The 27524-nt window shown below is 50.8% G+C and overlaps 2 protein-coding genes across 19 annotated transcripts in view; both read left to right on the forward strand.

Annotated features, from left to right (window-relative positions):
• LOC129467060 (putative uncharacterized protein encoded by MIR7-3HG) overlaps window positions 1-27524 on the forward strand; it is an 83343-nt gene continuing 55819 nt past the window's right edge. Inside the window, exons 1-7 of one of the 17 annotated variants that reach the window (XR_010116544.1) lie at window positions 1-529; window positions 757-936; window positions 1262-1398; window positions 1521-1622; window positions 1702-1787; window positions 5207-5304; window positions 8144-9073. Coding sequence is in view for 6 of the 17 variants with exons in the window: in XM_063620855.1 (XP_063476925.1) it covers window positions 412-529; window positions 757-936; window positions 1262-1398; window positions 3338-3478 (576 nt within the window). In the remaining 11 variants the exon portion in view is untranslated. Of the gene's footprint in view, window positions 530-756; window positions 937-1261; window positions 1399-1520; window positions 1623-1701; window positions 1788-3289; window positions 3692-5206; window positions 6725-8143; window positions 9074-27524 lie in introns of those variants that run through there. The other 16 variants (XR_010116545.1, XR_010116542.1, XR_010116539.1 and 13 more) reach the window with 16 other exon arrangements.
• On the forward strand, window positions 23212-27255 carry FEM1A (fem-1 homolog A). Of its 2 annotated transcripts, XM_055251382.2 has the most exons (2): window positions 23277-24240; window positions 24391-27255. In XM_055251382.2, the coding sequence occupies exons 1-2, from the start codon at window positions 23528-23530 to the stop codon at window positions 25535-25537; spliced, it is 1860 nt and encodes a 619-aa protein (XP_055107357.1). In that variant the 5' UTR covers window positions 23277-23527; the 3' UTR covers window positions 25538-27255. The 2 variants fall into 2 exon arrangements, with proteins under 2 accessions (XP_055107356.2, XP_055107357.1); XM_055251381.2 differs by having other exon boundaries at window positions 23212-27255.

Below are 27524 nucleotides of genomic sequence, written 5' to 3' on the forward strand. Positions count from 1 at the left end.
AGAAACAGGTGCCAGCCAGGACACCTGAACCAACTTGGAGCTCAGGAACCCAGGAGGGGATTGGAGAGAGTGAGGAGACTCCGTGGTCCACAATGAACGCTCCTTCCCCATCCAAAAAAATCCCCCAGCCCAGTTTTTGGGCAGATGCCAGACTTTTATTCTGAAGCGTGGGCCACAACCTATGAGGTAATCTTTGGAGCTTCATTCTGAGGCGGAATCCCATTGGCCAGTTGGGGAAGCCCCTCCCAGGATTCCTGGCGCTCCGCCTTCCCCAAAGCCTATAAAGGCGCAGGTCCCCGCCTCGGCAGCCACGGGACACCTGCATCTGCTAACAAGACTGGAAGCAGGTGAGGCACACAGAGCGGGAGGCCCGCAGCTGCGTGGGAGGAGGGGTGGTCCGAGGGACGTGGGATGCCGGGAATGAGGCTGGTTTGCAGGTCGGCGCATGGACATTTTCCCAGAAAGGGACAGAGACGGCGAAGTTTGACGGTCTGGAAAGCAGAGACCAGCGGGGCTGACTGCTTGGGAGGTAAGTTCTGGGGACGTGGTACAGGGTGAGGAGCAGGTATCAGTGCTAGTTGCGACCCCTCCGTGTCTGCCCCCACCACCCCATTGCCATTCTGAAGCTCCCCAGGAAGAAGCTAAGAGGGGAAATAAATTGAGTGGGCGTGGGGTTTCCCAAGAATCGGAGGAACCGAGAACGAAGAGGGGTGGGGGATCCGGGAAAGAGAGAGATGAAAATCAAGTTTTCTTCAGCACGAGGGACAGCTCTCCACCGACCGAAGGAGGAGAATGCTATTTATTTCAGCACCAAGTATCCAGACAGCGCCTCTCGGGAGGTCCGAGAAGTGAACTGCGATCTGTTTCAGCACCAGGGCTCAGGACAGTTCCCAGCGGGCTCCGTTTCGGCGCCAGAACCCTGGACAGCTCCCCCAGGTAAGGGGAGAGCCCTTTGACCCTGATTTTGTAGGGGGAGGACGATTGAGGGTGGTCTGAGGTGCCTGGCATTTCTGGAGACCTGCCCCTCATGTAATGGATTTTTAAACAAAGTATTTTCCAGATAAGCACACACAGGATTCTGCAATTTTCTTTTTTTCGAGACGGAGTCTTGCTCTGTCGCCCAGGCTGGAGTGCAGTGGCGCGATCTCGGCTCACTGCAACCTCTGCCTCCTGGGTTCAAGGGATTCTCCTGCCTCAGCCTCCTGAGTTTCTGGGATTACAGGCACATGCCACCACTCCCGGCTAATTTTTGTATTCTTAGTAGAGATGGGGTTTCACCATGTTGGCCAGGCTGGTCTCAAACTCTTGACCTCTTCATCTGCCCGCCTCAGCCTCCCAAAGTGCTGGGATTACAGGCATGAGTCACCGCGCCTGGCCCAAGTCCGGGATTTTCAACAGGTAAGATGCCTCACTGGGGTAACAGGTGCCTGCTAAGATGACATTACGGTGTCCCAGACTTCGGTGAGAAACCTTGTGCCAATCATTTTACATATATCATATCATGCCATCTTCAACCCTAGGACGTGGGTGTTACTGTGCCCACGTGACATTTGAGGAACCCAAGGCCCCGAGAAAGGCAGAAAAATAACCCACGCAGGGGCTCTCAGCCCACAAGTGAAGCTGTAAGTCAACCCCACCAGTCCAACTGCAAATCCCATGTCTCTGGCATGCCTGGGTGGGAGGTAGGCCCTTGGAGATCAGATCCTGCCTCTCTCCAGGAGAACCGGGACTGGAAAACAGGGAGTCAGTAGAGAGGCAGGAAACTCAGGTGTCACAGCTTGGCTCAGGTGAGAAGGAGGAGCTGGGCAGGGGTCTCAGACATGGGGCAGAGGGTGGTGAAGAAGATTAGAGTGTCTGTGGTCTAGTGCTGTGTGGAAGACTAGTGATTTTGTTGTTCTGATGTACTACGACAACAAGTCACAGCCGGCCTCATAGCGCAGACTCCCTTCGACCTTCGCTGTAAATGGGCTGGCCAGTGGGGGAGAACTGGGGAAGTCGGGGAGGAATCGCTTCCACTCGGAGTGGGGGCTGGCTCACTCCAGGGGATACAGGCACAGGCAAAGGAGGGAAGCAAACAAGGACATACATCCTGTGCTCATACAGCCATGCACCATGTATGGGGTTGGTCACATCACTCGTACGCCCCCACAAGCCTGGAGATAGAACATACCTGACTGTAAACCCAAGACCTCTAACCACCTCATGGCGCTTTCCTGGGAGACCCAATGAGGGAATATTTAAAGCCCTCCCTAGACCAGAGTTCTCAGGGTACTTTTCTATTAAAAAAAAAAATTTTTTTTTTTGGCCGGGCGTGGTGGCTCATGCCTGTCATCCCAGCACTTTGGGAGGCCGAGGCAGGTGGACCACTTGAGGCCAGGAGTTCAAGACCAGCCTGGACAACATGGTGAAACTCCATTTCTCCTAAAAATACAAAAATTAGCTGGGCGTTGTGGCGCATGCCTATAGTCCCAGCTACTCGGGAGGCTGAGGCATGGGAATCCCTTGAACCCAGGAGGCAGAGGCTGCATGACCCAAGATTGCACCACTGCACTCCAGCCTGGGCAACAGAGAGAGATTCTGTCTCAAAAAACAATTTTTTTTTTTTTTTGGTAAAGACATGGTCTCCTGCCTCAGCCTCTCAAAGTGCCAAGATTACAGGTGTGAGCCACCAAACCCAGCCTAAGGATACTTTTCAATAAAAGTTCCAGAAGTGGGCTGGGTGTGGGAGCTCACACCTGTAATCCTAACATTTTGGGAGGATGACATGGGAGGATTGCTTGAGCACAGGAGTTTGAGACCAGCCTGGGCAATATAGTGAGACCCTATGACGTGACACATGCCTGTAGTCCCAACTACTTAGGAAGTGGGAGGAACATTTGAGCCTGGGAGGTCAAGGCTGCAGTGAGCCATGACTGCACCGCTGCACTCCAGACTGGGCAACAGAACAACACCCTGTTTCAAAAAAAAAAAAAGTTTCAGAAAAGATTCTTTTCCTGTCTGCTACCCATCAGTGTCATGGGCCAGTCATAGGACAAGCGTGAACTTGTGCCCGGTGGTGACTTATGACATCATAAAGGCTCACCTCCTTTGCCAGATGTGATAGCTGACACTTGTAATCCCAGCACTTTGGGAGGCCAAGGTGGGAGGATAGCTTGAGCTCAGGAGTTCGAGACCAGCCTGGGCAACATAGCAAGACCTCATCTCAATAAAAAAATAATAAATAAATAAATAAATAAATAAGACTCACTCCCAATTCTCTGCAACGCCCTAAAAGTGACAAACTCCACAGGGTACCTGTTCTCCAGCCTCAGGGCTTTTGCCTTTGCTGTTCCTGCAGCTTGGAATGCACTCACCCCACCTCGACCCAGAGCTCCCCACAACTGACCCTGCCTTCTTCTGCAAGCTCCGTTTCATCAAGGGGAATGATGCTTATTGCCTCACCATTTCCCACGTGAAGTCTGTATTGACATTCTCATAGACCTGGGATATTGTGTCTGCAGCACATAGTCCAATTATTTTCATGTTATCTACTGACAGGTCTATTTGTCTCCCTGTTACACTGTGAGCTCCGTGAGGGCAGAAACAATGTTTGTATTTTCACTGCTGTGTCCCCAGTGCCTGGTCTGGGGCCCGGCACACAGCAGGCATATAATAAGCATGTGTTGAATCAATAAAGGTATCAAAGAATAAACCAATACATCAATCAATAAATGAATGAATGGCCTCAGCACACACAGGAAGATCCTTCTTCTATGTCTCCCCCAGAGAGATACTGGAGGGCAATGGTTGCTGGAGGTGTTTATTGGGGAAGCATAATTGAATTTGTGGACACTTAAGGGCCGGCCAGCCAACTCATAGCCCCAAGAGAGAGAGCCAGGCTCATTTAATTAGCAATTACAAGGCATTGATTCCTCATTAGCTCTGGCAACCCTCATCTCCCTCCTCAGCCTCAGACAAATGAAATCTTTCTCTCTCTCCCAGGAGTACTGCCTCAGTGGGTCCATTAACAAGCAGAGAAAATGAGATTAGAAGACACCTAAATGCCAGAGGCACTTTATGAATGGGCTGAGCAGAGGGAGGTTCAATGTCTGGGTTAGGTCTAATTGTGGGAGGTTTTCTGGTCTATTTAGAATTGCCCCCTGGGAATGCAAGGTCTTTCAGAAAGGAAAAGGCACAGAGATATTGCCATTTGGGGTCCTCAATGGAGGAGGACATTCTGCTATGGGTGTCTCCCAGTCACCCCAAATTAATCATTTCAAAGTGAACACTCAATCTGCCCAGCCCCTAGCTTCCTCCCCTGATGTGCCCATGAATATGACAGTCCCTCTACATGCCCAAGACCCTCCCCTCCTCATCCACTCCCCATGGTCCCCAAGATGAGTCACTGTGCTCAAATCCATCCTCTCTCCTGCAGCCCTCTCCCTCCATGACCTCCGCCTCCCTGCACGTCCTGATCTCATCACTGTCTCCCCTCTGAGCATACACACACATGCAGCCTGTTCATTCTCTACATGCAGCGAGGGGACTTTCCAGAACACACATCTGACCAAGTTCCACTCCTGCCTGTCACCCTTCCAAGAGCCCCACTGACTGCAGAATAACATTCAAATATCCGGTCAGGCGTGGTGGCTCACGCCTGCAGTCCCAGCACTTTGGGAGGCCAAGGCGGGTGGATCACTTGCACAGGACCACAGGCATGTGCCACCACACCCAGCTAATTTTTATATTTTTAGTAGAGAGGAGTTTCACCATGTTGGCCAGGCTGACCTCAAGTGATCCACCCGCCTCAACCTCCCAAAGTGCTGGGATTACAGGCATGAGTCACTACACCGGTTTAATTTTTTTCAGAGTCTCACTCTGTTGCCCAGGATGGAGTGCAGTGGCGTGATCTCGGTTCACTGCAACCTCTGACTCCTGTTTTCAAGCGATTCTCTTGGCTCAGCCTCCCGAGCAGCTGGGATTACAGGCACGTGCCACCACACGTAGCTAATTTTTGTATTTTTAGTAGAGATGGGGGTCTCGCCATGCTAGCACAGTTGGTCTTGAACTCCTGACCTCAAGTGATCCGCCCACCTTGGCTTCCCAAAGTGCTGGGATTACAGGCATGAGCCACTGTGCCTGGCCCTTATTGATTCTTTTTTTCTTTTCCTTTTTTTTTTTTTTTTTTTTTTTTTTTTTGAGATGGAGTTTTGCTCTTGTTGCCCAGGCTGTAGTGCAATGGCATGATCTCAGCTCACCACAACCTCCGCCTCCCGGGTTCAAGTGATTCTCCTGCCTCAGCCTCCTGAGTAGCTGGAATTACAGGTATGTGCCACCACGCTGGGCTAATTTTGTATTTTTAGTAGAGATGGGGTCTCTCTATGTTGGTCAGGCTGGTCGTGAACTCCCGACCTCAGATCCGCCCGCCTCGGCCTCCCAAAGTGCTGGGATTACAGACGTGAGCCACCGCGCCCGGCCAGCCCTTATTGATTCTTATTAAAGCCACACTAACCTTTTATTTCCCCCCAAAGACCCCTGGGAGCCCTCAGTTTTTCCTGGCAGTTTCATCTTTGTACCCCCCGCCTCCCCACACACATGCCTAGCTCAGTGCTGACATCCAATATTCACTTTGGATATAAATGCTTGTGCCTGAGCCTATCACCTTCATCAGACACAAAATCCTGGAGGCCACACACCCCTGTAAAGATAAGCCATTATCCACAGAGGTCCAACCAACTTACCACCCTCTCCCAGCCACCCTGAAGGACCCAGCTTGCAGCTGCCTACTCAATGGCTTTAGAAACTAAAAAAGGTGAATGAGTTTCCATCACTGCCCTCCTGGGCTTTGCTGTTATGGCTGGTTAACTTGACAGAAGAACATATTATACTTCATTTCGTGCCGTTGTCTTGTTGGAAAAAAAGTGACAGCTGGGTGCAGTGGTGCACACTGTAGTCACAGCTACTCAGGAGAATTGCTTGAGCACAGGAGTTGGAGTCTACACTGAGCTGTGATCGCATCACTACACTCCAGCCTGAACAACAGAGCAAGACCCTCTTAAAAAATATGTGAGAGAGGCTGGGCACGATGGCTCACGCCTGTAATCCCAGCACTTTGGGAGGCCAAGGCAGGCGGATTGCTTGAGCTCAGGAGTTCAGGACCAACCTGGCCAACATGGTGAAACCCTGTCTCTACCAAAAATACAAAAAAAAAAAAAAAAAAAAAAATGTCGAACGTGGTGTCACGAGCCTGTAGTCCCAGCTTCTAAGGAGGCTAAGGTGAGAGGATCGCCTGAGCTTGGAAGGCAAAGGTTGCAGTGAGCCGAGATCGCATCACTGCACTCCAGCCTGGGTGACAGAGCGAGACCCCATCTCAAAACAAAACAAAACAAAACAAAACAAAACAAAACAAAACAAAACGGGCATGATGGCTCACATCTGTAATCCCAGCACACTTTGGGAGGCCAAGGCAGGTGGATCACTAGGTCAGGAGATCGAGACCATCCTGGCTAACATGGTGAAACCCTGTCTCTGCTAAAAATACAAAAAAAAAAAATTAGCTGGCCGTGGTGGCATGAGCCTGTAGTCCCAGCTACTCGGGAGGCTGAAGCAGGAGAATTGCTTGAACCCAGGAGGCGGAGGTTGCAGTGAGCTGAGATCATGCCACTGCACTCCAGCCTAGGCAATAGAGCAAGACTCTGTCTCAGGAAAAAAAAAAAAAAAAAAAAAAGTGTGAGAGAGACCCCCTTCTACTCTGGCCATGAGCAATTAAATTATGATTTTAATCACCCAGAGTTAAGTGTCAGAATCCACAGGTTAGCCAGGTGCAATGTCTCATGTCCTGTCATCCCAGCTACCTGGGAGGCTGAGGTGGGAGGATGGCTTGAGGCCAGAAGTCTGAGACCAGTTTGAGTCTTACTATGTTGTGGGCAACAATAGTAAGAATCCCCTCTCTTAAAAAAGAAAGAGGAGGCTGGGCGCGATGGCTCATGCCTGTAATCCCAGCACTTTGGGAGGCCAAGGCAGGTGGATCACCTGAGGTCAGGAGTTTGAGACCAGCCTGGCCAACACAGTGAAACCTGGATCTATTAAAAATACAAAAATTAGCCGAGCATGTTGGCACATGCCTGTAATCCCAGCTACTTGAGAGGCTGAGGTGGGAGGACTGCTTTAACCAGGAAGGCAGAGGTTGCAGTGAGCCAAGACTGTGCCACTGCACCCTAGCCTGAGCAACAGTGAGACTCCATTTCAAAAAAAAAAACAAAAGCTGTCACTCCTCATTCTTCTTCCCACACTCCAGCCCCTGGCAACCATTTATCTGATTTCTATCTCTCTGGATTGGCCTGTTCTGGACATGTCATAGAAATGGGATCACACACTGTGTATCCTTTTGTGTCTAGCTCGTCCCACCTGAGCCTGATGTCCTCAAGGTTCTTGTAGCCTGTGTCAGAGCCTCATTCCTTTTCATGGCTGAGTCATATTCCATTGCATGGATATACCACATTTTCCTTATCCAGACACTGTTTTGATGGGTTTAGACACATGATCTCCTGCAAGGTTGGTGGTCTTATTCCATCCTATTTTGCAGGAGAGGAAACTGAGGCCCAGACAGGTCAAGCAAGTTGCTTGAGGTTGCACAGCTGCTGGTGGCATAGCCAGGATTTCAATCCAGGCAGTTACATCTAGGGTCTGCAAGTTGAACCCCTACCTTCTACTCCTCTAACAGTTCAGTATTCAGAGGCAATGTAGCAATCATTATCATTTTTTCAAAGATGGAGTCTCACTCTGTCGCCCAGGTTGGAGTGCAGTGGTGTAATCTCAGCCCATTGCAACTTCTGCCTCCCGGGTTCAAGCGATTATCCTGCCTCAGCCTCCCGAGTAGCTGGGATTACAAGCACCCATCACCACGCTCTGCTAATTTTTCTATTTTCAGTAGAGACGGGGTTTCACCATGTTTACCAGGCTGGTCGTGAACTCCTGACCTCAAGTGATCTGCCTGCCTTGGCCTCCCAAAGTTCTGGGATTATGGGCATGACCCACCGTGCCCAGCCCATTCCAGGCAGTTGGATCCGGTCTGCAAGTTGAACCCCTACCATCCACCCCTCTGACAGTTTGGTATTCAGAGACAACGTAGCAATTGTAATGTATCTCTCTGTCATTTTCCCAGGGAAGGATGCCAAGACGCAGACAGGAGCTTGTGGCGGTCACCCAGCAAATCATCCCCAGCTAGGGCTGGAACTGAAGACTCAGGCTTGGGGAGGGGTCAGTTCAGAAACCTTGAGGGTCTTCTCTGACGCCTGCTTGGCTCCCTTGCATATGTTTTGGAGAATTTTTTTGTAGGGAGGCAAGTGAGGGAGGAGGGCAGAACTTAAACGCTGCAACATTCAAGGGCTCAAACGGTAGTTGCCTCCCACCAGGGAGGGCAGGGGACCGCCAGAGACAGCCTTGATTATGTCCTGCACCTTAATGGGTCCTTCCTAAGAGAGTGGCTTTGGTTTCCATGACAACAAGCCGGCAGCATCAGAGCAAGAGAGTGGAGTCTCCTCCCCCGACCCACATCTGGTTCTGGAATCTCTACCTGTCTATCCCTGTCATTCCAAATCGCAGGAATCCAGCTGTGGCTCAGCCCAAGGCCAGAGGGGGCAGCCATGCAGTGGACAGCACTCCTTCTCTGTGGCTTGGCAGGCAGGAGGACCCCTGGCCCTGCCCCACGCTGGTAAGGAAGAGACGAATGGATAGAAATAGCATATGCCGGGCCTGGCGCAGTGGCTTACGCCTGTAATCCCGCATTTTGGAAGGCCAAGGCAGGCGGATCATTTGAGGCCAAGAGTTCAAGACCAGTCTGGCCAACATGGTGAAACCCTGTCTCTACTAAAAATACAAAAACTGGCCAGGTACAATGGCACGCACCTGTAATCCCAGCTACTCGGGAGGCTGAGACAGGAGAATCGCTTGAACCTGGGAGGCGGAGGTTGCAGTGAGCTGAGATCGTGCTATTACACTCCAGCCTGGGCAACAAGAGCGAAACTCCATCTTGAATGAAAAAAAAAAAAAATCTACAGCCAGAAAGGGAGCAGTGGCTCATGCCTATAATCCCAACACTTTGGGAAGCCAAGGAGGGATGATTGCTTGAGGCCAGGAGTTCAAGATCAGCCTGGGCGACATGGCAAGACCATGCCTCACCAATAAGTAAATAAATAAAAAATTAGTTGGGTGTGGTGGCACATGCCTATTGTCCCAGCTACTTGGGAGGCTGAGGAAGGAGGATTGTTTGAGCCCAGGAGGAGGAGGCTGCAGTGAGCTATGATTGTGCCACTGCACTCCAGCCTGGGCGACAGAACAAGCCCCTGTCTCAAAATAACAGCAACAAAACAAACAAACAAAACAAAACAAGACAAAAAAACTCTACAGCTAACAGTACACTTAATGGTACAAGACTGAATGCTTTCCCCTAGAATGGGACTAAGACAGAGACGTCCAGTTCTGTAGCCCAGGCTGGAGTGCAGGGGTGTGATCTCAGCTCACTGCAACCTCCACCTCCTGGGTTCAAGCAATTATCGTGCCCCAGCCTCCCATGTAGCTGGGATTACAGGCATGCACCACCACACCTGGCTAATTTTTGGGGGGTAATTTTAGAAGAGACAAGGTTTCGACATGTTGGTCAGGCTGGTCTCAAACTCCTGGCCTCAAGTGATCTGCCCACCTCAGTTTCCCAAAGTGCTAGGATTACAGATGTGAGCTACCATGCCCAGCCGACTCTCATCATTTCTTCCTCTTTTTTTTTTTCTCTTTCTTTTTCTTTTTCTTTTTCTTTCTTTCTTTCTCTTTCTTTTTCTTTCTTTCCTTCTTTCTCTTTCTTTCTCTCTCTCTCTCCTTCCTTCCTTCTTTTTTTTTTCTTTCTTCCTTTCTTTTTTCCTTCCTTCCTTCCCTCCCTCCTTTTTTTTTTTTTTTTTTTTTTTTTTTTTTGACAAAATCTCACTCTGTCACCTAGACTGGAGTGCAGTGGCGCTATCTCAGCTCACTGAAACTTCCGCTTCCCGGATTCAAGTGATTCTCGTGCCTCAGCCTCCCTAGTAGCTGGGATTACAGGCGCCCACCACCACGCCTGGCTAATTTTTGTATTTTGGTAGAGATGGGGTTTTACTATGTTGGCCAAGCTGGTCTCAAACTCCTGACCTCAGGTGATCCACCTGCCTCGGCCTCCCAAAGTGCTGGAATTACAGGCGTGAGCCACCGCATCCAGCTGCCACTTCTGTTCAATATTGTATTGGAGGTTCTAGCCAGTGCATAAGAAAAAAACAAAAAGTAAAGGCATCCACATTGCAAAGAAGTAAAACTGTGTTTATTCATGGGTGCCATGGTTCTCTATGTAGCAAATATTACAGAGTCTACAAAAGGTTGCAGCCGCCAAGAACAATATAAAACGTTAATTATATTTCTATATACTAGTAACAATCTTTCAGAAAATGAAATTAGGCCGGGTGCGGTGGCTCACGCCTGTAATCTCAGCACTTTGGGAGGCCGACGCAGGTGGATCACGAGGTCAGGAGATTGAGCCCATCCTGGCTAACACAGCAAAACCCTGTCTCTACTAAAAATACAAAATATTAGCCAAGCGTGGTGGCAGGCGCCTGTAGTCCCAGCTACTCGGGAGGCTGAGGGAGGAGAATGGCTTGAACCCGGGAAGCGGAGGTTGCAGTGAGCCAAGATCATGCCACTGCACTCCAGCCTGGGTGACAGAGCAAGACTCTGTCTCAAAAAAAAAAAAAAAAAAAAAAAAGAAAAGAAAAAGAAAAAGAAAATTACAGACCAGTGGCTCACACCTGTAATCCCAGCACTTTGGCAGGCCGAGGCAGGTGGATCACGAGGTCAGGAGATTGAGACCACCCTGGCCAACCTGGTGAAACCCCGTCTCTACTAAAAATACAAAAATTAGCCGGGCGTGGTGGTGCACGCCTGTAGTCCCAGCCGCTCGGGAGGCTGAGGCAGGAGAATTGCTTGAACCCAGGAGGCGGAGGTTGCAGTGAGCTGAGATTGCGCCACTGCACTCCAGCTTGGTGACAGAGTGAGACTGTCTCAAAAAGAAAAAAGAAAATTACAGAAAATTGTACACATGAAAGTTTCTCTTTTACTTGTTATGAGAAGGCAGGCATCCTGGGCAATATAGCGAGACCCCACCTCTACAAAAAATAAGAAATTAGCCAGTCATGGTGATGCACCTGTAATCTCAGCTACTTAGGAGGCTGAGATAGAAGGGAGGATTGCTCAGGCCTGGGAGGTCGAGGCTGCAGTGAGCTATGATTGTACCACTGCACTCCATCCAGCCTGGGCAACAAAGTGAGAGCCTGTCTCAAAAATAAATAAATAAATAAGAAAGAGAAAAAGCAGATACGCCTGCTACTCCATAACACTTCTGTTAGAAGGCTAGATGAGGGTGGTCTCTTAAGGTCCTTAATGAAAGAGAAAAAAGACAGGTTCTTGCTATGCTACCGAGGCTGTTCTGTAACTCCTGGGCTCAAGTGACCCTCCCACCTTGTCCACCAAAAGTGCTGGGATTTCAGGTGTGAGCTACTGTGCCCAGCCAGGGACCTCATCTTTGATGGAGAATTTCCCGAAAATGCTCCTTTTTTAAAGTAGGGTCTCATTCTGTAGCTTGGGCTGGAGTGCAGTGGCATGATCATGGCTCACTGCAGCCTTGACTTCCCGGGCTCAAGAGATCCCGCTGCCTCAGCCTCCCAAGTAGCTAACTACAGGCATGCACCACCACGCCGAGCTAATTTTTTTATTTTTTGTAGAAATGGAGTATCACTATGTTGCCCAGGCTGGTCTCAAACTCCTGGGCTCAAGTGATCCTCCTGCCTTGGCCTCCCAAACTGTTGGGATTACAGGCGTGAGCCACGACGCCCAGCTAAAATGCTGTCTTATGAGCAAGGGATGTCAATACAATATTGAATGTACCATACCTGCCAGGTTGTCCATCCTCTGCATTTTTGGTGCTGTCTCTTCCTTCCACCTGTGTGATGGTCTTAAAACATCCACAAACATCTAACTCTGTTTTCTTGTGAAGATCCGATTCTCTCCCCTTGGAAGTGGGCTAGACTTGGCAAATACGATGTGGCAGAAGTGACACTGTGACTTCTGAGGCTGCGTGATAAGAGGTGATATGATACAGCTGCTGCCTGGTTTTCTCTCTGGATGCTTGCTCCTGGGACCCAGCAGCCATCTTGTGAGGAAGCTCAAGCTACATGGAGGTGTTCCTGCTGGCAGTCCCAGTTGAGGTCCTTCAAGATGACTCCAATCCCAGCCTCCTTCTGACTTGAACCATATAAGAACCGCCCCCAGTGAGAACTGTCTAGCAGAGTCCACTCTCAGAATCATGACAAGTAATAATAATAGGTTGTTGTTTATGTCACTAACCTTTAGGTCATTTGTTAAGTCAACTTAGGTAGCTAGAGCAATCTGGAGCATTTGTTTCTTCCAAAGCTCTACCTAAAAAAAAATCCCTGTCCAGGCCGGGCGCAGTGGCTCACGCCTGTAATCCCAGCACTTTGGGAGGCCAAGGCGGACGGATCACGAGGTCAGGAGATCGAGACCATTCTGGCTAACATGGTGAACCCCGTCTCTACTAAAAATACAAAAAATTACCTGGGCGTGATGGCTGGCGCCTGTAGTCCCAGCTACTCAGGAAGCTGAGGCAGGGGAATGGCGTGAACCTGGGAGGCGGAGGTTGCAGTGAGCCGAGACTGCGCCACTGCACTCCAGCCTGGGTGACAGAGCAAGACTCCATCTCAAAAAAAAAAAAAAAAATCCCTGTCATACTTGAAGACCTAGCCTTGTTCATGAAGTATCTCCCAGGTTCCTCCTTCCTTCCCCAGCCGGATACAGTCCATTCATTCTACTGCATCCCCAACCACACAGTCTAACTTGAGTTATTCTCCTCCCATCAGATTCTGGGCTCTTGAGAACAACATCTGCTTGTTTACTGCTATATAACCAGGATCCAGCACGCAGCCCAGCACATAGCAGGTGCTAAGAATATAAATAAATGTGGCTGAATGTATAAATGAATGAAGAAATGAAACAAAGATACATACTAATGCCTTCAGGCTGTGCCACATTATATAAATCTATCTAGTCCCTTCAGGGAGTGGGAGACACACTGAGACTGTTTCTTAGAAACTAAACCATGGCATATTTTCCCAATGAACAGACAGTTCCCCGGAGAGGAAACAGACATCGTAAACAAACTCTTGGGGAACTGTGTGATTTGTTTAGTAATTATAGACAGGAAAATTAAAGCTACCAGCTAGCACGTGGCATGATTCCAGTTACTATTACTGCACCACAGATGACCCCAAAATGTTCAGGCTTAAAACAGTCATCACGGCTGGGCAGAGAGGCTCACGTCTGTAATCCCAGCACTTTGGGAGGCCGAGGTGGGCGGATCGCTTGAGCTCAGGAGTTTGAGACCAGCCTGGGCAACATAGTGAAACACTGTCTCTACACAAAAATACAAAAATTAGCTGGGCATGGTGGCACAGGCCTGTAGTCCCAGGTACTTGGAGGGCTGAGGTGGGAGGATTGCTTGAACCCAGGACGCAGAGGTTGCACTGAGCTGAGATCGCGCCACTGCACTCCAGTCTGGGCAACAGAGACAGACCCTGTCTTTTTTTTTTTTTTTAATTATTTTCTTATATCTTATGGATTCTGTAGGTCAGGAATTTGGGGCAGGGCTCCACTGGGAAGGTAGCCATTTGCCCAAGCCAGAGAGGCCTCAAGATAAATCAATCTTCCCCATATCTTTGTTTTTTTTTAAGTCAGGGTCTTGCTCTGTCACCCAGGCTGGAGTGCAGTGGTGCGATCATAGCTCACTGCAGCCTCCATCTCCTGGGGTCAAGATCCTCCCACCTCAGCGTCTCAAGGAGCTGGGACCACAGGTGTACATCACTGTACCTGGCTAACTTTTTAAATTTTTTCACAGAGACGGGGTCTCGCTGCATTGCCCACACTAGTCTTGACCTCCTGGACTCAAGCAATCCCTCATGTCAGCCTCTCAAATAGCTGGGACTACAGGCGTGCCCTACCATACTCAGCTCATTCTGCCCATATATTGATCTTGAACTTCTAGGCTCCAGAAATGTGGAAAAATAACTTTCTGTTGTTTAAGCCACTCAACCTGTGATATTTAGCTATGATCCAAGCAGACTAATACACTTACTCCTCTTCTCTTCTCTTTCCTTTTCTTTTCTCTTTTTTCTTTTTTTTTTTTTTTTTGAGACAGAGTCTTGCACTGTCACCCAGGCTGAAGTGCAGTGGCGCGATCTCGGCTCACTGCAACCTCCGCCTCCCGGGTTCAAGCAATTCTCCTGCCTCAGCCTCCTGAGTAGCTGGAACTACAGGAGTGCACCACCACGCCCAGCTAATTTTTGTATTTTGAGTAGAGACGGGGTTTCACTGTGTTGGCCAGGATGGTCTTGATCTCTTGATCTTGTGATCTGCCCTCCTCAGCCTCCCAAAGTGCTGGGATTACAGGTGTGAGCCACCGAGCCCAGCCTTGTTTGTTTTTTTTTTTTTGAGATAGAGTCTCACTCTGTTGCCCAGGCTGGAGTGCAGTGGCAAGATCTTGGCTCACTGCAACCTCCACCACCCAGGTTTAAATGATTCTCCTGCCTCAGCCTCCTGAGTACCTGGGATTACAGGCATGTGCCACCATGCACAGCTAATTTTTGTATTTTTAGTAGAGACGGGTTTCACCATGTTTGCCAGGCTGGTCTCGAACTCCTGACCTCAGGTGATCCACCCGCCTCAGCCTCCCAAAGTGCTGGGATTACAGGGGAGAGCTACCGTGCCCAGCCGAGACCAGTGTTCTAAGTGAAGTAACTCAGTAATGAAAAACCAAATACTGTGTATTCTCACTTATAAGTGGGAGCTAAGCTACGGGTTTGCAAAGGCATACAGAGTGATATAACGGGTGGGACACAGTGACTTACACCTGGAATCCCAGCATTTTGGGAGGAGAAGGAGGGAGGACCATTTGAGCTCAGGAGTTTGAGACAAGCCTGGGCAATATAGCAAGACCCCACAAGTATCTAAAAAAAAATTAGCTGGGTGTTGTGGTACATGCCTCCAGTCCCAGCTAGTCAGGAGGCTGAGGCGGGAGGGTCACTTGAGCTCAGGGGTTCAAGCCTGCAGTGAGCTATGATTGCACCACTGCACTCCAGCCTGGACAACAGAGCAAGACTTTATCTCAAAAAATAAAAATTTAAATTTAAAAAGTGGTATAATGGACAGTGGAGACTCAGAAGTGGGGAAGGAGTGGAGAGTGAGGGATAAAAAGCTACATACTGGGGCCAGACGCTGTGGCTCACACCTATAATCCCAGCACTTTGGGAGGCCGAGGCAGGTGGATCACCTGAGGTCAGGAGTTTGAGACCAGCCTGGCCAACATGGTGAAACCCTGTCTCTACTAAAAATACAAAAATTAGCCAGGCATGGTGGCGGGCGCCTGTAATCCCAGCTACTTGGGAGGCTGAGGCAGGAGAATCACTTGAGCCCAGCAGCTGAAGGTTGCAATGAGCCGAGATCTTGCCACTGTCCTCCAGCCTGGGCAACAGAGCAAGACTCTGTCTTAAAAAAAAAAAAGAAAAAGAAAAGAAAAGAAAAGAAAAAACCAAAGCAAAACAAGAAAACTATGTATTGGGTACAATGTACTCTACTTGAGTGACGGGTGCGCTAAAATCCCAGGCTTCACCACTATCCAATTCATCCATGTAACCAAAAACAACTTGTACTCCAAAAGCTATTGAAATTAAAAAAAATTTTTTTTGTTTTTGTGTTTTGTTTTTGAGATGGAGTCTCGCTCCATTGCCCAGGCTGGAGTGCAGTGGCGCAATCTCAGCTCACTGCAACCTCCGCCTCCCAGGTTCAAACGATTCTCCTGCCTCAGCCTCCCGAGTAGCTGGGACTACAGGCACCCACCAGCGCGCCCGGCTATTTCTTTTTTTGTATTTTTAGTAGAGATGAGGTTTCACCGTGTTAGCCAGGATGGTCTCGATCTCCTGACCTCATGATCCGCCCGCCTCGGCCTGCCAAAGTGCTGGGATTACAGGCATGAGCCACAGCGCGCGGCCTTAAATGTTTTTTTAAGGGTCCGTTTTGTTTTATTTTGCTCCCTGGTCTAGCTCAGCTCCAGAATCAGTGCAGACATGCAATATCCTCTCAGTAGATATTTATGGAATAAATAAATCTGTCTCATCTTTGGCATTGCTATGATGGGGTCTATTTTGTCTTTTTCTCTATTTATCCGAATGTTTAAAATATTTTTTTATTAGAAAAAAAAAAAGGAAGGCATCTTAGGATGAAAGCGCCCCCCACCCAACCCCCCGGTGGGGTTTGGCACATCCCTTGCTGTCCCCATCACCTCCCTGGCCCGTGCAGATGGCCTGGCCGTGGTTCTGCACGGGCCGCCGCGTTTAGGCGGTGCTGCAGCTAATGACACCCCGCAGTGTGTGCCTGGCTGGCCGCCCGAGATGTGCCTGTGCATGGCATGGGGACGTTTGCAAGCCTGGAGCCTGGCGCGGGGGCAGGTAGCGGGAGAACAGGCACGCAGATGGCAGAGGGGCTGGGGCGGGGACGCTTGCCTGGCGTGGGCCACAGTCACGACCCAATCGTAGCCCCCACTGTGTCTCTTCATAGTTGCATCCTTGGAAACCGGTGGGGCTGCAGGAAAAAAATTAAAAATCAGATGAAAGAAAATAAAGCAGTGGAGACCTCCAGAATGTGCCAGCGCCACAGAATAGTAGTCAGGGGGGTGCTGTGGTTACAATATGCTTCCTGGGTGATGACTTTATTCATTCCACAGATATTTATTAGTATTAGTATTAGTATTTGAGATGGAGTTTTGCTCCTGTTGCCCAGGCTGGAGTGCAATGGCACGATCTCAGCCCACGACCTCTGCCTCCTGGGTTCAAGCGATTCTTGTGCCTCAGCCTCCCGAGTAGCTGGGATTACAGGCATGCGCCGTCACACCTGGTTAATTTTTGTATTTTTAGTAGAGACGGGGTTTCTCTATGTTGGTCAGGCTGGTCTCGAACTCCTGACCTCAGGTGATCCACCCACCTCAGCCTCCCAAATTGCTAGGATTACAGACGTGAGCCACCGGGCCCAGCTTCCACAGATATTTATTGAGCACCTACTGTGTTCTAGAAACAGGAATGCAGCAGTGAACATGACAGAGAAGAGTCCCTGAACAAACATTCTAAATTTGTAAATTATACAGCAGGGTAGGTTGGAAAGTGATGTATGCTATGGGGGGAAAATAGGCTGAAAGGATCGTTCCACCTTGGCCTCCCAAAATAGTGGGATTATAGGTGTGAGCCACAGTGCTCAGCCTTAATTTTCAATATTGGCCATGATTAACAACTGGTCGGAAAAAAAAAATCCTGAAAATGTAATGATCAGCTCTTGTGAGTCAGTATACACCAACATCTGCACACTCTGGAGGGGTAAATTCTGTTTTGTTTGTTTTGTTTTGTTGAGACGGAGTCTCTCTGTTGCCCAGGCTGGAGTTCAGTGGCATGATCTTGGCTCACTGGAACTTCCTAGGGAGTTGGAGGGAGGGAGGAGGTTGGAGGGAGGGAGGAGGTTGGAGGGAGGAGGTTGGGGGAGGAGGTTGGAGGGAGGAGGTTGGAGGGAGGGAGGAGGTTGGAGGGAGGGAGGAGGTTGGAGGGAGGGAGGAGGTTGGAGGGAGGGAGGAGGTTGGAGGGAGGAGGTTGGAGGGAGGGAGGAGGTTGGAGGGAGGAGGTTGGAGGGAGGGAGGAGGTTGGAGGGAGGAGGTTGGAGGGAAGGAGGAGGTTGGAGGGAGGGAGGAGGTTGGAGGCAGGAGGTTGGAGGGAGGGAGGAGCTTGGAGGCAGGAGGTTGGAGGGAGGGAGGAGCTTGGAGGGAGGAGGTTGGAGGGAGGGAGGAGGTTGGAGGGAAGGAGGAGGTTGGAGGGAGGAGGTTGGAGGGAGGAGGTTGGAGGGAGGAGGTTGGAGGGAAGGAGGAGGTTGGAGGGAGGAGGTTGGAGGGAGGGAGGAGGTTGGAGGGAAGGAGGAGGTTGGAGGGAGGAGGTTGGAGGGAGGGAGGAGATTGGAGGGAGGAGGTTGGAGGGAGGGAGGAGGTTGGAGGCAGGAGGTTTGCTGATTTGTAGCATTTGCCCATTTCCCGTGGTGTAAATATTCAAGCCAAGAATGATTTCCAGCTACCACCAAGGAGCCATAGAACAGAGGAAGGGGGGCCGGACGCAGTGGCTCACACCTGTAATCCCAGCACTTTGGGAGGCTGAGGCAGGTGGGTCACAAGGTCAAGAGATACAGACCATCCTGGTCAACATGGTGAAATCCCATGTCTACTAAAAATACAAAAATTAACTGGGCGTGGTGGTGTGTGCCTGTAGTCCCAGCTACCCGGGAGGCTGAGGCAGGAGAATCGTTTTAACCCGGGAGGTGGAGGTTGCAGTGAGCCGAGATCACACCCCTGCACTCCAGCCTGGCAACACAGCAAGACCCCGTCTCAACAAACAAACAAATAAAAAAGGATAGGATAGTGGGAAGGAACGTGCAGGGGAACCCCAGCACACAGTATCCCAGTACCATCGGGCAGGGGCAGTGGACTTAAATAAACCAGGAAACATAGAACATAGTAGGACACAGTAACAAAAATAGTGAATTTGTGAACATTTGTTATTCGTTACCTTTGTTTTTGTTGCTGTTGTTGTTTTGGAGTTTTTGTTTTGTTTTGAGACGGAGTCTCGCTCTGTCACCCAGGCTGGAGTGCAGTGGCACCATCTGGGCTCACTGCAAGCTCCGCCTCCCGGGTTCACCCTATTCTCCTGCCTCAGCCTCCCAAGTAGCTGTGACCACAGGCGCCCACTACAACACTCAGCTAATTTTTTTGTATTTTTAATAGAGACAGGGTTTCACCGTGTTAGCCAGGATGGTCTCGATCTCCTGACCTTGTGATCCGCCCGCCTCAGCTTCCCAAAGTGCTGGGATTGCAGGCGTGAGCCACCGCGCCCAGGCCGGTTTTTGTTTTGTTTTGTTTTGTTTTTTGATAGAGTCTTACTCTGTCTCCCAGGCTGGAGTGCAGTGGTGCCATCTTGGCTCACCACAACCTCCGCCTTCCCGGTTCCAGCCATTCTCCTGCCTCAGCCTCCCGAATAGCTGGGAATGCAGGCACCCGCCACCATGCCCAACTAGTTTTTCTATTTTTAGTAGAGACAGGGTTTCATCATGTTGGCAAGGCGGGTCTTGAACTCCTGACCTCAGGTGATCCGCCTGCCTCGGGCTCCCAAAGTGCTGGGATTACAGGATTGAGCCACCACACTTGGCCTACAAACACTTTTTTTATTTTTTATTTTTATTTATTATTATTATTATTTTTGAGACAGAGTCTCGCTCTGTCACCCAGGCTGGTGTGCAGTGGCGCGATCTCGGCTCACCACAACCTCTGTCTTCCAGGTTCAAGCAATTCTCCTGCCTCAGCCTCCTGAGTAGTTGGGATTACAGGCGCCCACTACCACGCCAGCTAATTTTTATAGTTTTAGTAGAGATGGCGTTTCACCGTGTTGGCCAGGCTGGTCTCAAACTCCTGACCTCAGGTGATCCTCCTGCCTCAGCCTCCCACAGTGCTGGGATTACAGGCGTGAGCCACTGCGCCCGGCCTCAAAGCACTTTTAGACATGTTTTCTCTCTCACACTCCTGTGTTCTCATTTTATAGATGAGAAAGCTACGTTCAGGGAGCTTGGGCCACTGTCCAAAGCCATGCAGCTGTTTGGCCGTGGACTTGGTTGTTGAATCCAGGAATTCAGCTTTTAGAATTAACCTCTTGTCTGTGTTGAGAGGCAAATGGTTCATAAAGTATTTTCACTCAAAATGCTTAGCCTCCCTACAGTGCCAAATACTATAACAGGCAAAAAGAGTGTCCCAGGGTTTGACCAAGGTCCATCTGGCTGGAGCTTCTCATGTCCCTAAATGGTCTTATGGCCAGTCCCAGGTGCACTGTGGAAGTCTCAAGAGTAGACCTTCAACATGCAACTTTAAGCCGCTGTCCTATTATTGAACCACACTCCCTCTAATTTTTTTAAATAAATCGTGTAATTGCTTCGTGGAAAGAACAATTATATTACAAGATGTTGCCATCTGTGGAAGGACATTAAAACACAATGAAGTGGCCGGGCACGGTGGCTCACGCCTGTAATCCTACCACTTTGGGAGGCCAAGGCAGGTGGATCACTTAAGGCCAGGAGTTCGAGACCAGCCTCGCCAACACGGTGAAACCCCATTTCCACTAAAAATACAAAAATTAGCTGGGTGTAGTGGCGCACTCTTGTAGTCCCAGCTACTTGGGAAGCTGAGGCAGGAGAATCGCTTGAACCTGGGAGGTGGAGGTTGCAGCGAGCCAAGATCCCATCACTGTACTCCAGCCCAGGCGACAAGAGTGAAACTCCATCTCCCCCCCGCCCCCCAAAAAAAAATTACTTCAGGGTGTGTGTATGTATATTTCAAACGGTTGAATTGTTCATTAAAAACATTTCAAATATGCCACGAAATCCTATTTGGAGGCATTTCTTCATGTTGTACCACACATGAGAAAACATCAAAAAAGAATTGGTGGCCGGGCAAGGTGGCTCACGCCTGTAATGCCAGCGCTTTGGGAGTCCGAGGCGGGCGGATCATGAGGTCAGGAGTTCGAGACCAGCCTGACCAACATGGAGAAACCCCGGCTCTACTGAAAATACAACATTAGCCGGGCGTGGTAGCACATGCCCGTAATCCCAGCTACTTGGGAGGCTGAGGCAGGCGAATTGCTTGAATCCGGGAGGTGGAGGTTGTGGTGAGCCAAGATCGCACCATTACATTCCAGCCTGGACAATAAGAGTGAAACTCTGTCTCAAAAAAAAAAAAAGAAAACAAAAGAAAAAAAAAAGAAAAAGAAAACAACAACAACAACAAAAGAATACTTACACTCGTAGGTATTACCCAAGAGAAATGAAAACATATTTCCACACAAAGACCTGTACGCAGAAGTTTATAGCAGCTTTATTTGTAATCATCTAAAACTGGAAAGAACCATCACATAATGGATAAAAGAATGGTGGCTCATTCTTGCCATGGAATACAGCTCCATAATAAAAGGCAACGAGCTACTAATACACGCAACAGCATAGTTGCATCTTGAATGCATTGTGCTGAATGAAAGCAGCAGACCCCAGAGGCCACATACTGCATTTTTCCGTTTCTATGCTGTTATTATGAAATGCAGAGAACAGATCAGCAGTTACCAGTGGCTGCAGGTAGACAAAGGGGTTGACCAAAAGGGCATGAGATAACATTCTTTTTTTTTTTTTTTTTTTTTTTTGAGACGACGTCTCGCTCTGTCACCCAGGCTGGAGTGCAGTGGCACCATCTCAGCTCACTGCAAGCTCCGCCTCCCGGGTTCATGCCACTCTTCTGCCTCAGCCTCCCAAGTAGCTGGGACTACAGGTGCCTGCCACCACGCCCAGCTAATTTTTTTGTATTTTTAGTAGAGACGGGGTTTCACCGTATTAGCTAGGATGGTCTCGATCTCCCGACCTCGTGATCCAACCATTTCGGCCTCCCAAAGTGCTGGGATTACAGGCGTGAGCCACCGCGCCCGGCCGGCATGAGATAACAATTCTGAATGAAGATGCTGTTGAACATCTCGGTTGTGATAGTGGCTACATAACTGCATGTTTGTCACACCTGTTATATGTATTATATTTATTTATTTATCTTGGAGACAGGATCTCCCTCTGTCACCCAGGCTGAAGTGCAATGGTGCAATCACGGCTCACTGCAGCCTTGACCTCCTAGGTTCAAGCGATCCTCCCACTTCAGCCTCCCGAGTAGCTGAGACAACAGGTGCAAGCTACCACGCCCGGCTAATTTTTGTATTTTTGTAGAGATGGACTATGTTTCCCAGGCTGGTCTCGAATTCCTGGGTTCAAGCAATCCTCCCACCTCAGCCTCCCAAGGTGCTGAGATTACAGGTGTGAGTCATCTTGCCCGGCCAAACCTGTCCTCTTTATTAAAAATGCATTTTATTGTATATATATTACACCTCGAATAAACTTTAAAGAATTCGGGTCACCAAAGATTTCTTTTTCATAATATAATTCATTGTCAAAAAATGCCAGGAAATGGATCACCTTACAACTACTAGAATAGCTATTATCAAAAAGATGAGAGGTAACAAATGTTGGCAAAGATTTGAAGGGAACACTTACACACTATTGATGGTAATTTTAATTAGTATAGCATTATAGAAAATGGTATGGAAGTTCCAAAGAAAAATTTAAAAATAGAACTACCAGATGATCCAGCAATCCCACTTCTGGGTATTTATCCAAAGGAATTGAAATCAGCACGTCAGACCGGGCATAGTGGCTCACGCCTGTAATTCTAGCACTTTGGGAGGCTGAGGCGGGCGGATCTCCTAAGGTCAGGAGTTCGAGACCATCCTGGCCAACATGGCGAAACCCGTCTCTACCAAAAATACAAAAATTAGCCGGGCGTGGTGGTGCACGCCTGTAGTCCCAGCTACCGGGGAGGCTGAGGCACGAGAATCGCTTGAACCCGGGAGGCGGAGGTTGCAGTGAGCCGAGATTGCGGCATTGCCCTCCAGCCTAGGCAACAAGAGCGAGACTCTTGTCTCAAAAACAAAAACCAAAACCAAAAAAACCCCACAAAGTTATTGAAAGATAAGAAATAAAAATAAATACGTAAATAAAAGAAGGAAATTCTGACACATACTAGAATATAAATAAATGTATGTAAATGAATAAATGAATATATGAATGTGAGAATAAGAAGTGAGCGCGTCATTTTTTACCCTGTTCTCCCAGCTCAAAACGTTTTCGCCCCGTCCAGCTTTTCGGCCTCCTCCAGGAGCCCCCTGCCGGTGAACCGCTTGCCTATGCGCCAAGCCCAAAACAGACGCGTCCCCTCTAGTCGCGCTTAGCCTTCGGTCTCGGTCCTGATTGGCTCAGAGTCGCTCGTGATGCCTTTTGGGAAATGTAGTCCTTAAGGGTATCGCGCCTGCTTTTTCAATACGCTCTGACGTAGAGACAGCCACGGGAAGTACGTCACCAAATTTCGCCGGTTCCCACAAGCTAGGTCGTGTGGCGCTGCATGACGGGAATTGTAGTCCCCAAATTACTAGCTTCCGCTGCCATGCGCTGTGACTGGAACGCCAATTCCCACCATGCCGCGCGCTCACAGCTCGCAGGGGCTGTCCTGTGGCCTTTGGGGAAGTGTAGTCTTGAGCCCCCAAGATTCATTTTCTGTTCTATGGAGTGGGCCTACGCAAAGGACTCCATTTCCCGGCGTGCTACCATCCGTCGGGTCGCGGCAACCATTTTGTTCCGCCCGAGGAGACCCTAAGATGGCGGCGAGGGGGACGGTGAAGGTTGCCTCCCGCCCGTCCGGGCTCTGATCCTCCGTCTCCCCGTCCCCCGGCGGCCGGCCCATGGCCTGGCGGAGGCCCGAACCATGGACCTCCGCACCGCCGTGTACAACGCCGCCCGTGATGGCAAGCTGCAGCTGCTCCAGAAGCTGCTCAGCGGCCGGAGCCGGGAAGAACTGGACGAGCTGACGGGCGAGGTGGCCGGCGGGGGGACGCCGCTGCTCATCGCCGCCCGCTACGGCCACCTGGACGTGGTGGAGTACCTGGTGGACCGGTGCGGCGCGAGCGTGGAGGCCGGTGGCTCGGTGCACTTCGATGGCGAGACCATCGAGGGCGCACCGCCGCTGTGGGCCGCCTCCGCCGCCGGCCACCTAGACGTGGTGCGGAGCCTGCTGCACCGCGGGGCCTCGGTGAACCGCACCACGCGCACCAACTCCACGCCCCTCCGCGCCGCCTGCTTCGACGGCCACCTGGAGGTGGTGCGCTACCTGGTCGGCGAGCACCAGGCCGACCTGGAGGTGGCCAACCGGCACGGCCACACGTGCCTCATGATCTCGTGCTACAAGGGCCACCGTGAGATCGCCCGCTACCTGCTGGAGCAGGGCGCCCAGGTGAACCGGCGCAGCGCCAAGGGCAACACAGCCCTGCACGACTGCGCCGAGTCCGGCAGCCTGGAGATCCTGCAGCTGCTGCTGGGGTGCAAGGCCCGCATGGAACGTGACGGCTACGGTATGACCCCACTGCTCGCGGCCAGCGTGACGGGCCACACCAACATCGTGGAGTACCTCATCCAGGAGCAGCCCGGCCAGGAGCAGGTCGCAGGGGGAGAGGCTCAGCCTGGGCTGCCCCAAGAAGGCCCCTCCACCAGCCAAGGGTGTGCGCAGCCTCAGGGGGCTCCGTGCTGCAGCTCCTCCCCAGAGGAACCACTGAACGGGGAATCTTACGAAAGCTGCTGTCCCACCAGCCGGGAAGCTGCCGTGGAAGCCTTGGAATTGCTGGGAGCTACGTATGTGGATAAGAAACGAGATCTGCTTGGGGCCCTTAAACACTGGAGGCGGGCCATGGAGCTGCGTCACCAGGGGGGCGAGTACCTGCCCAAACCGGAGCCCCCACAGCTGGTCCTGGCCTATGACTATTCCAGGGAGGTCAACACCACCGAGGAGCTGGAGGCGCTGATCACCGACCCGGATGAGATGCGCATGCAGGCCCTGTTGATCCGGGAGCGCATCCTCGGTCCCTCGCACCCGGACACTTCCTATTACATCCGTTACAGGGGTGCCGTGTACGCCGACTCGGGCAATTTCGTGCGCTGCATCCGCTTGTGGAAGTACGCCCTGGACATGCAACAGAGCAACCTGGAGCCTCTGAGCCCCATGACCGCCAGCAGCTTCCTCTCCTTCGCGGAGCTCTTCTCCTACGTGCTTCAGGACCGGGCCGCCAAAGGCAGCCTGGGCACCCAGATCGGCTTTGCAGACCTCATGGGGGTCCTCACCAAAGGGGTCCGGGAAGTGGAACGGGCCCTGCAGCTGCCCAGGGAGCCCGGAGACTCAGCCCAGTTCACCAAGGCGCTGGCCATCATCCTCCACCTGCTCTACCTGCTGGAGAAAGTGGAGTGCACCCCCAGCCAGGAGCACCTGAAGCACCAGACCGTCTACCGCCTGCTCAAGTGCGCGCCCAGGGGCAAGAACGGCTTCACCCCTCTGCACATGGCTGTGGACAAGGACACCACAAACGTGGGCCGCTATCCCGTGGGCAGATTCCCCTCCCTGCACGTGGTCAAAGTGCTGCTCGACTGTGGGGCCGACCCGGACAGCAGGGATTTTGACAACAACACCCCGCTACACATAGCAGCCCAGAACAACTGCCCGGCCATCATGAATGCCCTGATCGAAGCAGGGGCCCACATGGACGCCACCAATGCCTTCAAGAAGACGGCCTACGAGCTGCTGGACGAGAAGCTGCTGGCCAGGGGTACCATGCAGCCCTTCAACTACGTGACCCTGCAGTGCCTTGCAGCCCGGGCCCTGGATAAGAACAAGATCCCTTACAAGGGCTTCATCCCGGAAGATCTGGAGGCGTTCATCGAACTGCACTGACCTGCCCGGAACGCCTGCACCCTCACCTCTCCCCTCTCCTGCTGAGAGGGGGGAAATGGGGCTGGGGGATAGCGGATGCTTGTTCTTGCCTCCTTCATGCACCAATCAGGAGAAGGGTTCTGCCTCCCATCCCCTTCACCTGCAGACAGGGTCGGAGGTGTTAGTGAGCCTTTGGTGCTAGAAGCCTTCAGGGTCACGTGCTAAGAGGACAGTCTTTCTCCGGGAGCCCGCTCACTCATTCTGAGTTATGAGAAGACACAAGACCTTCCCCACATCCTGTCTGCCCGGGTTACGGAGGCCTTTGCCTTGTTACCTAGAGGCGGAGGGACTGAAGCCATTGCGTTCCTTCCCTGCTAGAAACAGGAAGAGGTTGAGGACGGTTTGCCTTCCCTTGTCCCTTTACGTGGCTGGAGAACTCCAGCTGCTGAATACAGCGTTAGGACTGGGGGCTCCTGAGATGAGAGTTTGAAATTCAGGGAATGAGACCACCTCTCATTTCTTCCAGCATGATCACGCCCTGCTCCCATGCCACCGTAGTCCCTGGCAGACAGGCAGGGCTCTGCCCAGGGCAGCCTGCCACTTGCATAGCTTTTGGTTGGTTTGGTGTTCTGTTTATTTAATAAGTGGGCAGGTTGCAAGCGTTGCACAGAAATTCTAAGATTTTACTGCCTTTTTTTTTTTTTTTTTTTAAGAAAGTTGTTTGTTGGACTCCATAAGTGAATTTCAAGCAGTGAGGATTTTGTGGTGCCTGAGATGGCTGAGGCCACAGGGAGTGAGCTGTATGTGTGAGGAATTTGGTGAGCAAGATAAAAGTCCATGGCGTCGGTCCCTAAAACATGGGCGACCGTACATTTTTATACATCTCCACTCTACGGCCTTTTACAGGCTTTCTGATTTTCCAGACCTTTCCAATTTTCCATTCTCATTAGAGAGAGAACTGTGCTTCCAAACAGAAATCAGGAGTGACCACAAAGCCTGACCACACTGCCACCCAGCAAAGAACTGGCACAATTGGTTTGGGTCTGCATTGCCACAGTGCCCGAGTTAAAACTACAGGCCACTCTGCCTCGCAAACCTCACATGGCCTCTGATTTCGTTGTGGGTGCATCCACAGGTGGCCCGAGCTGTTTTTTCAGCTGCTCCCAGGATTGAGACCCAAGTCATCATGAAAAAGGCCCAAGTACAGTCTTAATGCGATAAATCCACTAGCTAAGATGAGTGCCAAGACCAGCCCTCCAGCCGAGGTTTGGACAAAGTCTCAGGTTCTCGTGACTCAGGGTAAGGTGCTGGGGCTGCCAGAGGACCTGCCCCAGCAAGATTTTTCTCAAGAGCGAGACTACATCAGCCTGGGCAGACGGGAGCAGGTTCTTGGCCGGCGTAGGCAGCAGCGAACAGCAGCAGGGAAGCCATTCCCACTACATCCTCCCTGCAGTAGCCACGGCCAGGCCCTTAGGAGGAGCAGCGACCGCGGGTGTCCAGAAACGTCCTGTCCCTGGATGGAAACTAGGTCTCGTTTGGATTTTTTTTTTTTTTTTTTTTTTTTTTTTTGCCGTGTTAGTTAGGAAATTATTTATTAATTTACAAGACAGGTTTTAACTCAGCCAAGGTGGGAAATGGCGTCCCTGTCCCTCCCAAAGCACAGAGCACAGAATTGAGGCCGTTTACATCGCGAGTCTCCGTGCTGGTGTTTAAGTCATTAAAAAGATATTCAAAGAGAATCGCCTGCCTGATGCGTCCTTGGCGCGGGTTAACTGGGGAAGTCGGAGGTGGGTGGGTCAGTCCATGGCATTGGTCTGAGTGAACAGAGAGCCCTCGGGCCACCTCCCCTAGCCAGAGGTGTTTCTGTGTTATATGCTGGGGCTTTTTTTTTTTTTTTTTTTTTTTTTTTTGAGACAAGAGTCTCACCCTGTCACCCAGGCTGGAGTGCAGTGGCGCGATCTCAGCTCACTGCAACCTCTGCCTCCTGGGTTCAGACGATTCTTCTGCC

This window comes from Symphalangus syndactylus, chromosome 17 (assembly GCF_028878055.3).
Source record: "Symphalangus syndactylus isolate Jambi chromosome 17, NHGRI_mSymSyn1-v2.1_pri, whole genome shotgun sequence".
Lineage (NCBI taxonomy): Eukaryota > Metazoa > Chordata > Mammalia > Primates > Hylobatidae > Symphalangus > Symphalangus syndactylus.